General features: G+C 43.7%; 1 protein-coding gene across 3 annotated transcripts in view; it reads left to right on the forward strand.

The window, feature by feature from the left end:
* Positions 1-12,643, forward strand: part of GRIK4 (glutamate ionotropic receptor kainate type subunit 4) — a 489,165-nt gene that overhangs the window by 446,350 nt on the left and 30,172 nt on the right. For all 3 annotated transcript variants that reach the window (XM_040325544.1, XM_040325543.1, XM_040325545.1), the window contains one exon: positions 7,875-8,048. In XM_040325544.1, the coding sequence (XP_040181478.1) occupies positions 7,875-8,048 (174 nt within the window). The remainder of the gene's footprint in view (positions 1-7,874; positions 8,049-12,643) is intronic.

Here is a 12,643-nt window from a genome sequence, read left to right on the forward strand (position 1 = left end):
TGTACTGACAGTGTTCAGATAAAAAATTGTTTATGGCTAAAACTGCCCCTTATCGTCTTTATGATATAAGTTTGCATGTTTGAATTTGAGGGAATAGCCAGAGGCATAAATACTGTATTTCTGGAGTCATAAATCAAATAAAAAAAGTGCCCCTATGTTTCCCCAACCTCTATCTGAAAGGCAAACCTATTACTATGTGTTGTGTCAACCTACTGCTTTGGTATTAGTCTAATATACAGTAGGTACTGTCCTGAGAACACATTATGCATTCTAAGTTATCTGCACAGTATCGTTGTACTAAGACATTATCATGCACTGACATGGTACTAAGACAACTGCATTTCTAGGCATGTTCACTTGGTCTGCTGTGGCAGTAGGATAAACTGCGGCCACCACTCAGAACCCTCAACATGTGATGAGGGAGAGCATTTACAGTATGCAAGCACAAAGGGCAGAATTCTTAAAGATCCTTTAGAATTATTTTGGGCTGTTGCATGGAAATGCATTGTCCTTGAGCCCAATTCATGTACCCGTCTGAGATAGAAACCCGATTCTGTCGGTGCCAGGCACCATATTGGACATTCCCTTCCTCCTTGTCAGTCGCATGACCAGGGAATTTTGTAGTGGGGGTAACCGGAATCTTAAAGGGGTTGTTAAGGCAGTGCCCCATCAGATCTGCTAGGCTATAGAATGACAGTGCACAGTTGTGGGTGGATCCTTAGCCACTATTCAGTCCAATTTCCATTTTGAATCCGCCTGCAGCCATGCCCCTGTCAACCAAAGGTAAGGTGGACCTCACACATTCATCACAGCTTCTGAGCACAAGCATGGCCCACTCTGAGCGCTGGCATACCTCTGTTTTTAGGACACCATAACTGTATTTGCTTAGTTTTAAAATGATATTTTTTATCTTTTTACCAAAGTTAAAAAGGTCTGTCGCATAACAATGCATCCCATCTTTCTGATAGCGGGGGTGGGTCTCCTAATACTTATCCTAAATAGGCTTATGGACTGTCCCCATTTTACAGTGTTTGGTGACTGGCTCAATCACTGTAATTAGACGTGAGTCACATGCTCCTCTATCACTCAATGTACCAGGTAATTTCTTCACTCCCAACAGTGAAACAATGCAGCAGGGGGGGGGGGGGTGGTTGAAGATGAAAGGAATAAAGCAATCCTGTGCTTGGCCCTGCCCAGGGTAAAGCACAAGCTTGCTTTAAAGAATGTTTTTTGCCCAAGCTGTATAATAAATATAAATGCTTAGGGTCTTGGCCTAATATTAGCTACATTCAGCTTCCAGGATTTCAACCAGATGCACATTAGCTGGTAACATTCTAAATATTTAGTAGTGAATGTAGGCAAATGTAACCAATAAAGGTGATGGGTCTACAGCAAATGTCAGCATATCCCTTCACCCAAGTCAATACAATTTCCAATGGACTGATATCATTGATATATACAGTGAAGGAAAAAAGTATTTGATCCCCTGCTGATTTTGTATGCCAACTGACAAAGAATTAATGTATCTATAATTCTAATGGTACTGTAGGTTTATTTTATAAGTGAGGGACAGAACAAAAATTTCCAGAAAAACGCATTTCAAAAAAGTTCTACATTTTTGCATTTGCATTTCTAAAGCGGAGTTTCACCGAATAGTCAAATACTGCAGCTGCTGACTTTTAATATTAGGACACTTACCTGTTCATGACACCCGCAATGTCTTAACCCAAAGCCGATCTGACATGTTCGGTCGTGTGTACGAGGCCTAAGAGTAGACTTTGTGTCGCTCGCCCTTATGTTCAGTTCAATTGTCTCCCCAAAGCCTGCTCACATCTCCCTCCTTGTCCCCCTCACATGAAAATCATTTCATGGAATGTTAACCACTTAACGCCCGCCGCACGACTATTTACGTCCACAGAATGGCACGTACAGGCAGATGGGCGTATATATACGTCCCTGCCTTCTAGCGGGTCGGGGGTCCGATCGGGACCCCCTCCGCTGTGTGCGCGGGCGGCTTACCTCCGGGAGCGATCCGACTCGAGGGGACGGCTGTTCGTTTCTGTCCGCCCCCTCGTGATCGCTTCCAGCCAATCCTGTGAGCCGCCGCCGTGTCACTTCCTCTGCCTGTAAAATGTAAACATATGCAGAGGAAGTGATGCAGCTCTCATCTCGGCGGTATTTTCAAACCGCCGAGATGGAAGAAGAGTCACAGTAAGTCGCACCTAACACTACACTGACACCAGTACACATAGGCACATTTAACCCCTTCCGATCACCCCCCCTGTCACACTGTCACTGAATGCAGTGATCATATATGTACTGATCACTGCATTTAGTGTCAGTGTAACAGTTAGTGTGACAGCCAGTTAGTGTTAGGTCCAGGGTAGCCCCGTACCCCCCCTAATAAAGTTTTAACCCCTTAATCACCGCCCTAGTTAACCCTTTCACTCCCTATTGCCAGTGTCACTAAGCGATCATTTTTCTGATCTGTAGGGAGCTAATTTTTTTTTTTATTGCGATTTTTTTTTTACTAAAGACCTGTGGCTAAATACATTTTGGCCTAAATGTTTGACTAAAATGTAGTTTATTCAATTTTTCTTATAACAAAAAGTAAAAAATATAGATTTTTTTTCAAAAATGTCGCTCTATTTTTGTTTATAGCGCAAAAAATAAAAATCGCAGAAAAGGACGCAAATTTTGTTTGGGAGCCAAGTCGCATGACCGCGCAATTGTCTGTTAAAGCGACGCAGTGCCGAATTGTAAAAACGCCTCTGGGCATTTAGCAGCATATTGGTCCGGGGCTTAAGTGATTAAAAGGGCTTAGATCCCCCAACAAAAGACTTAAAATCCTTCGACATCTTAAAAGACTTCACACTGACGTCGCCCTCCTCCAAGAAACCCACCTCTCCACTTCTGACTTCCATCGCATGAGGAAACAGTGGGTGGGCACGGTATTAGGTTTTAGCGCAAATGGCCGCAAAGCAGGGGTCCTCATCCTGATACATAAGAACCTCCCATGTGAGATCACATCTACTGACTCCGATGACCAGAGGCGGATGTTCACAGCGCACATTCGTGTAGGTACCAGGGAACTCGTGCTAACGAATATTTACGCCCCCAACAGCCCGGGTAAACAATTCTTTAGCAACGTGTCTTCCAGACTACTGAGCATCCCACATGTCCCTCACCTCACGGGCGGGGATTTCAACGCCATCTTACACCCAGCCGATGACAGATCTCCTCCCAAACGCACATCGAATACCCCACCTTCCTCCAACCCAACTCTCTTCGCAGACACAATGGATTTTCTCCACCTCCAAGACGTCTGGCGACTACACCACCTGACAGATAGGGAGTTCACTTTCTATTCCAACTCGCATAAAGTATTCACTAGAATTGACCATCTCTTCTGCACTGATAACCTTGTCCCACTAATCTCCGAAACGGATATCCACGATATTGCCATTTCGGATCATACCCCTGTTTCGGTAACACTTGATAACCCAGACCTTCTACCTTCCCTTAAAATTTGGCGTTTTCCTTCCTTTCTCTACAATAATTCGGACTTCCATAATTACATGACAAAAGAATGGGAAGAATTTTCCATGGCAAACTCGGCACATTGTGCTGATCCTAACCTCTTTTGGGAAGCAGGCAAGGCCTTCCTCCGAGGCCGCATAATATCCTATGCCGCCTCTTATAAAAAACACACTTTAGCCGAATATAAATTAGCTAGCTCCAAACTTAATTTGGCCCAACGCACCCTCTCTACCCTAGACTCCCCTGCTAACAGAACAGCATGGCAGTCGGCAAAAAGAGCCTTCGACGCATGGGCAGAAACCCTAGAACTGACGGAAAAAACCCCACCTAGACGCTACACTTCACAAGTATGGCAACAAAGCTGGGAAACTTCTGGCGAGACTCTGCAAGGGTCCCTTCCACCCTACACATATAACCGCCCTACGTGACTCCACAGGACCCGTCAGACACTCGCATCGGGAAATCAACGTTATGTTACAATATTATTCGTCGCTTTATGCTCCCGACCCCATTGACAGCAAACTTGCGTCCTCTTTCTTCGACAAAATTGCCCTGCCTTCGATAACCTCCTCCCAGTTAGAAGCATTAAATGCACCCATATCCCACTCCGAAATCTCAACAACCATCAAGTGCCTAGCCCATTCTAAAGCCCCTGGCCCCGATGGTTTTACAGGGGAATTTTATAAAACCCTACAAAACATAATAGAACCTACTTTGCTCAAAGTCTATGAAGGTATATGGTCAGGGGGCCCTTACCTACCCACGGGGAATCAGACCATTATCAAATTGCTTTCCAAAAAAGGTAAGGATCCCCTCGACCCGGGTTCGTACAGACCAATATCTCTTTTAAATCTGGATGTGAAAATTTTGTCAAATAGCTGCTTCTAGGCTTGCAAACATTCTCCCCTCCCTGATTCATCCTGCTCAATCCGGTTTCGTAAAAGGACGGACAGCCACTTTGAACAAACGTAAAGTCATGATGGTGCTTGACCATGCCAACTGTAACCCTGGGGGGGATTTCACTATCATCACTTTAGACGCGGAAAAAGCCTTCGACAATGTTAGCTTCGAATGGTTATCATTGTCCATGTCGAGAATGGGTTTCCAAGGCTCCTTTATCCACTTAGTAAATGCAATGTACGCATCCCCTGTAGCCAAATTGGTTGCAGCCGGCCTTTTTTCCAATGGATTTCCGATGGATTCCGCCTTTACAAAGGTACTAGACAAGGCTGTCCCCTCTCTCCGCTGCTATTTAACCTTCTCCAGATACCTAATAGCTATAGAACCCCTCTCCAGATACCTAACCTATAAAGCCCCTTTACATGGGATCACCATAGGCAACCAAGAAATACGCACATCCCTGTTCACAGACGATATACTTGTATTTTCAGCTAGCCCCCACTCCGACATGTCTATCATCAAAACAATTTTCGACGAATTCAGACTATGTTCCGGCCTACGTATAAATTATAGTAAAAGTGAGATTCACCCTATAGGCTCTGCTCATCATCTTTCTTGGATTTCTCATTCTCTCTTTAAGGTGGCCCACTCTAGCATAACTTATTTGGGCATACAAATTGGGAAGCTGCCCTCTTCCAAATATCACCTAAATTACCCACCACTGTTTATTAGGATTTCTCAGGAATTGGGAAACTGGATGGATCTGCCTCTTTCGCTCCTGGGAAGATGCCACCTGATAAAAATGGTCAGTTTTGCTCGCCTATTATACCCACTACAGACAATACCACTATTACTAAAGCACAAAGATATCAAATCACTTAATAAAACCTTTTCCAAATTAATTTGGCAAAACAGACGACCGCGCATTGCGTTTGTGAAACTGTATCTTCCCAGGTGCGAAGGGGGCATAAGTTTACCTAATGTAAGAACATATAACTTGGCATGTCTTTTGCGTATAGGACTAGACTGGTTGTCGCAATCCTCCAAATACTCCAATTTCACTTTGGAATCTACAATAGCCCATCCCTACTCACTGTCTGCCCTTCTCCACTGCAAGTGGAAATCCGTCCCATCTGCTTTACAACACAACCTCCTTTTACGTGATACGGCTATTGCTTGGAGGGAATCGAGGAAGAGCCTAAAACTTTCCCCGTTTTATGTCCAAGCACCTACCTATCCAGGACAACCCTAACTTTTTACCGGGTCTAAGCCACAAGCCCTTTGAGGTATGGAAGCAAAACGGCCTCACTAAGTTTTCTCAACTTTGCAACGTGGTCACAGGAAAACCTCTCCCCTTTTCAGAAGTGGCAACAACTTTCTCTCTTCCCCAATCTCATGCTTTCTATTTCAGGCAATGCCTCAGTTTTCTCCGGGATGCATGCAGAGAGGACGCTCAAAGATTCAAAATGTCTATTTTAGATCAAATGATCCTGAATGACTCCTATACCATCTCGGACATCTACAAACCTCTTCTTCAAAAAAAATCCTCCCCATTGGCATCCTCATCTGCAGCAAATTGGAGCAAGGACTTTCCCGATGACGATCTAATAACTAAACTCCTACAGGGTTACAATAAGGTACTACATTTAGCCCCCAATGAGATCTGGAGGGAAACTCAGCTAAAGATTTTGCATCGCGCCTACATCCCCTTTCTCCATGATAAAAATAACCGAAGTTCTGCCAAATGCCCGCTTTGCCACCAACTCAAACCCTCACTAACCCACCGCTTCTGGGCATGTACCTTTATCTCCACCTTCTGGGATCAAGTCTTATCCTTCTTATATGGAATAACTCTATTGAAATTACCAAAAGACCCTCTACTCCTGATCTTCGGTCATTGGGACAAGCACCTCCTCACATGGTCTGCCAGCTCCCAGAGTCAACACATGAACTGGATCCTGGTCTGTCTACTTATCACTCGAAGGTCCATACTAAAGATGTGGACATCCCCTTGCCCACCGACAGTCTTGCAGGTTAAAAGGGAGCTCCTTCACCTATTATATAAAGACAAACTCAATATCAACTTTAAGCGTGAGGGCTCCGCCAAACGTTTTTACTCCACATGGGGAGCTTTTATGGAGACGGCTTTACCTCCGGAAGAACTCAATAATTTCATGGTCTCTTTCTCTTACTACAGGGCACATCCAATGACATATCTGTAGCCTACCACTTGCTCTTAGCTTTGGTTCCTCACATATCTGATTTGTACACTTTGAGCTTCGGTATGTGTGTCCAGCTTTTGTATTCTAGTGGTGTTTCCCCCCCCCCCCCCCTTCTCTCACCCTTCCATTGTTTGTTCCCTACCCTTTTATTTATTTATTATTTTTCTTTCAGGTTCCATTATCTTTATGATCCATCCAGTTTCTGTCCTTTTCCCACAAAAATGCTCTTGCACCATTCCTTAAGGTCATTAAGCGGTATCTATGCTTTACTTCCCATTTAGATTCCCTTAAACTAGGACACTGGGTTCGGCGCTTAGCGCCTTAGGTTTATATGACAAAATGTGAATTGCGTTTGTTTCTCTTTTTTCTGTACTTTGTCCCATGTTCATTTCTTTGTACTGCAATTTACTCCAATAAATTCTAATAAAAAAAAAAAACAGACGGATAGGTATCCATTTCCCATTGTCTGGCAGATTGGATTGAATTGCAGTCAGGTTTAAATGGACAAGTGGTATGTTTACAGCTGACCGCCCATAGAGAAGAGTGGGCTGTGTCTGTGGCTGCTCTGCATAAGAAGAGCTGATATGGACAAGCCATCCACCTGCTCAGCGGGGATAAGCGGACAGATTCCCCACTAAACAGGCAGACTCCAACAGAGCCATCTCCTGTGTAAGGAGCCTTAGGCCTCGTACACACCATAGGTTAACCAGAGGACAACGTTCTGAAGGACCATTTTCATCGGTCCAAACCGATCGTGTGTAGGCCCCATAGGTTATTTAACCTTAGGTTAAAAAAATGACAACTTGCTTTAAAATTTAACCAATGGATTGCTAACCGATAGGTCAAAACCGATCGTTAGTATGCAAAACCATTGGTTAAAAACACGCGCATGCTCAGAATCAAGTCGACGCATGCTAGGAAGCATTGAACTTCGTTTTTTTCAGCACGTCGTTGTGTTTTACGTCACCGCGTTCTGACACGATCGGTTATTTAACCTATGGTGTGTACGCACGACGGACCATCAGTCAGCTTCATAGGTTAACCTAGGACAACAGTCCTTCAGACCGTTGTCCTCTGGTTAAAATATCGTGTGTACGAGGCCTAAGTGTTTACAACCACTTTAAGTCTTGATGCTACACATAATAACACATACGTTATACAACATTCAAAATACTGTAAGCCAATAATTTTTATTTTGTTTCCTTGATTTAGGTTAACTCCATATGAATGGTACAGTCCCCACCCTTGTGTTCAAGGACGATGCAATATTCTAATTAATCAGTACTCTCTTGGTAACAGTCTGTGGTTTCCAGTTGGTGGCTTTATGCAGCAGGGATCTACCATTGCACCAAGAGCTTTGTCTACACGATGTGTCAGTGGAGTTTGGTAAGAAAATAAACAATCTTCAGCTACTGTTTCAATAATAAATATCTCTGTGTACTTTTTCAATGATGGCTGTTAAACACTAAAGTACACTATATTGTCAAAAGTATTGGGACACCTACCTTTACATGCACATGAACTTTAATGACATCCCAGTCTTAGTCCGTATTGAGTTGGCCCACCCTTTGCAGCTATAACAGCTTCAACTCTTCTGGTGTAACAGCCGCTTCTTTCGCTGGCTGTTCCTCCTCTAACAGGTGCTGTCGGGCTCCCTGTTTTCTGTATGGCAGGTGCTTTCAGCCCCGTAATGTGTTCCATGCTGGAGCGCATGCGGCGCTTGCACAATGACGTCATCACCCGGCGCCGTGATGCATTCCAGTGTGGAACACGGAAGTGCGCCGCACACATCGCTTTGTTTGAATTCAGTGCGATGCACTGCACCTGATCTCCTGCCTATAAAGGCATTCAAAGGAGATACATTCCTCGTTCTATTATTGTCGGCCGTAGCCGGCTAGACTACCAGCCTTTCTTGGCCTTGGAGGCATCTACTATCAGGGCTACAGTGGTACCACAGTTCCCAGCAATCCCTGGACTGCACCGCTCATGCCATCAACTACTCCTTTAGTGCTGTTGCACCTGCTTCAACAGAGAGCCTTGCTGGGGACAACCTTGGGCCTTCCTTGCTGAACATCCTAACCACGGAATCCCTATTGCCTGCACAGAAGCCTGCAAACGGAAAAGTAGCTATTGTGTCTCTTATAGTGCTATAGTAAGAACTGTTGCTTATGTTTCATCTAAACACAACTGCTATTGTTTGTAATCTCTGGTGGCTATCAACATACTATCTGGGATATACTTCCTTCCTAAGGACTGTTTGCTAAGCAAGAACTTAAAGGGACATCTACACCCAAATTGCCTATGCTATATTCACTTCACATACAGTACAGACCAAAAGTTTGCACACGCCTTCTCATTCAAAGAGTTTTCTTTATTTTCATGACTATGAAAATTGTAGATTCACACTGAAGGCATCAAAACTATGAATTAACACATGTGGAATTATACATAACAAAAAAGTGTGAAACAACTGAAAATATATTTCATATTCTAGGTTCTTCAAAGTAGCCACCTTTTGCTTTGATTACTGCTTTGCACACTCTTGGCATTCTCTTGATGAGCTTCAAGAGGTAGTCACCTGGCACAGCACCCCATCACTCTCCTCCTTCTTGGTCAAATAGCCCTTACACAGCCTGGAGGTGTGTTTGGGGTCATTGTCCTGTTGAAAAATAAATGATGGTCCAACTAAACGCAAACCGGTGGAATAGCATGCAGCTGCAAGATGCTGTGGTAGCCATGCTGGTTCAGTATGCCTTCAATTTTGAATAAATCCCCAACAGTGTCACCAGCAAAGCACCCCCACACCATCACACCTCCTCCTCCATGCTTCACGGTGGGAACCAGGCATGTAGATTCCATCCGTTCACCATTTTTGCGTCGCACAAAGACACGGGGGTTGGAACCAAAGATCTCAAGTTTGGACTCATCAGACCAAAGCACAAATTTCCACTGGTCTAATGTCCATTCCTTGTGTTCTTTAGCCCAAACAAGTCTCTTCTGCTTGTTGCCTTTCTTTAGCAGTGGTTTCCTAGCAGATATTCTACCATGAAGGCCTGATTCACACAGTCTCCTCTTAACAGTTCTAGAGATGTGTCTACTGCAAAAGGTGGCTACTTTGAAGAACCTAGAATATGAAATATATTTTCAGTTGTTTCACACTTTTTTGTTATGTATAATTCCACATGTGTTAATTCATAGTTTTGATGCCTTCAGTGTGAATCTAAAATTTTCATAGTCATGAAAATAAAGAAAACTCTTTGAATGAGAAGGTGTGTCCAAACTTTTGGTCTGTACTGTATGTAACTATTAGTTGTTGCTACAACTCCTATTTACAACGTATACTCTTAAAGTACCTGAGCTATATTGCCTCCCATAAGCAACTATTAATTGTTATTACAATTCTTATTTACTATGAGTACTCTCAAAGTACCTGAGCTATATTGCCTGTCATACGCAACTATTGGTTGTTACTACAACTGTTATTTATTACGTGTACTCTCATAGTACCTGAGCTATATTGCCTCTCATACGCAACTACTAGTTGTTACTACAATTGTTATTTATTACGTGTACTCTCATAGTACCTGAGCTATATTGCTTCTCATACACAACTATTAGTTGTTACTACAACTCATATTTACTACGTGCTGACATAAGTGCAACTTGTATATGGACCCATGCCCTAAAGTTGCGGAACATGTTCGCCTAAACTTCTATGCTAAGGGTTGACATATTCTATACCTTCTCCCTTAAGTCGCCTAATGCACAACACTATGTAATACTCATAATCACTAGCGTACAGTTGTGCATTGCAATCTTTTAGAACATAATATAATTTTAAACGCTAAGCTTTGGTCGCATGTTGTAATGCGTCCATCCTTAGTAGCTCAGCGCCTTTCTTTGTGTGACAGAGACATGATGTAGAGAACCCCCAAACTCCTGTTTGTTAGGAGTGATGCCTGGGGCCCAATGCTGAGTTGTCACATAGAGAAGCGCATTGAAATCCTTGCATCTGCAGTTGTGGTTCACTCCCGTTCCCCAGTGCTGTTACATCTGGGAAGGCTGTCCACAAGTTTTAGGAGTATGTCTATGGGAATATTTGACCATTCGTCCAGAAGTGCATTTGTGAGGTCAAGCACTGATGTTGGACAAGAAGGCCTGGCTCACAGTCTCTGCTCTAATTCATCCCAAGGGTGTTCCATCTGGTTGAGGTCAGGACTCTGGCCAGTCAAGTTCCTCTCTCTCTCATCTCTCTGCACTGGTGCACAGTCATGTTGGAACAGGAATGGGCCATCCCCAAACTGTTCCCACAAAGTTGGGTGCATGAAATTGTCCAAAATGTCTTGGTATTCTGACTCCTTAAGAGTTCCCTTCACTGGAACTAAGGGGTCAGGCCCATCCCCTGAAAAACAACCCCACACCATAATCCCCCATCCACCAAATTATTTGGACCCGTGCACAAAACAAGGTCCATAAAGACATGGCTGAGTGAGTTTATGGTGGAGGAACTTAACTGGCCTGTACAGAATCCTGACCTCAACCTGATATCTCCCATAGCAACGGGAGTAGATCTGCACTGCTGGGGATATCATCCTGTACACAAGTATGGAAGAGAAATAATTAAATCAAGTGCATGCATGAAGTCTATGCAAGGTGCATGGTGGGACCCCCTACCATTACTTGGAGTGAGGTAGCAGTGAGAAGCTAGAGAGGTGGAGAGGGATCTGCTTGTCACTCCTAAATGCACAAGTAACTGTGGTGGTCTATAATACATTAAGATAGTTTACTAGAGTGTGTTCATGTTTGAACATCTGTCCGGGTTGTAAGCATGGCTCGAGTTAAGATACCCCATGTGTAGTGTGGTGGCCCTGTACAAAGTGCCTACCGTAGCCCGGAAAAACTCACCCTGGGGTAGGTCTCTCATGTGACCCTTGCTTGGAGTCCAACAAGGAGGGAAACATGTAGGACATGACGACCACCACACAACCCCAACCATACTACACGCTTAGCAACTACCAATACATACACTCTGTTTGCAAAATGGACCACTGTGGATTTTTGTATAAATTGTCATTCCTATGAACAGCCATTGTTAAAACTTTACTTCTATTTTTCCAGTAAAAGAGCCAAAGGGTAAAAGACAGCTGAAAGTTGTAATTTCTCAGGAAGAACAGTTCCATGTCAAAATCTAGTTTAAAAAACTGCCAGAACCCATGGGATGTCCCTTTACAGCTGAGCAAAATTCACCTGGTGCAGCTCCCACCTGGAAATGATGCTGATCGGCCAGCTCCTTGATGTTTAAAGCACCTGCTGTACACTACCTTTTGTGCTCTTCCTTGACCCAGCTTGTATCTGCCCTGTGTATTACCATGTAGGACCCGGTTTGCTCTGACCCTACTCTCTTCACTGTGATTGTGTACCATTTGGACTCTGATCTACTTGTGTGTAACCTGGTTTGTCTAGATTGCGCTTCTGGCTGACCCTCTTGTGTTATGAGACTCTCTGTTACTACTTGGTCTGCTCCTGCTACATACTAATATCAGTGCTGCTGTACATACATCTGCAGAGGTGCACCACAAGCACCAGAAAGCATGCTCTGCCTACAGTCTCGGTTATCGTACATGCTATTTATCACTAAACTATCTGTATGTTACTTACGAGCCATACACTAAAGGAAAAGGAAACTTAATGGATTACGCAAAAACTCAGATGTCTGCCCAAGAACTTTGCAGTTTATCCCATCAAGTCCTGGAACTGGCCACAGAGCTCACTAAGGTGCAATATTCTCCTACTACCACCGCTACCAATACTCTGACACCTGAACCAAAGATTCCTTTGCATGATCGTTTTTCTGGTGACAGTAGGAGGTTCTGTATATTTAAAAACAGCTGTAAATTATATTTTAAGTTAAAGCCATCTTTGTCTTTCTCTGAAACACAGAGGGTGCAAATCATCAATTCATTACTGCCGGGTGACCCCCA

Source organism: Rana temporaria, chromosome 10 (assembly GCF_905171775.1).
Source record: "Rana temporaria chromosome 10, aRanTem1.1, whole genome shotgun sequence".
NCBI lineage: Eukaryota > Metazoa > Chordata > Amphibia > Anura > Ranidae > Rana > Rana temporaria.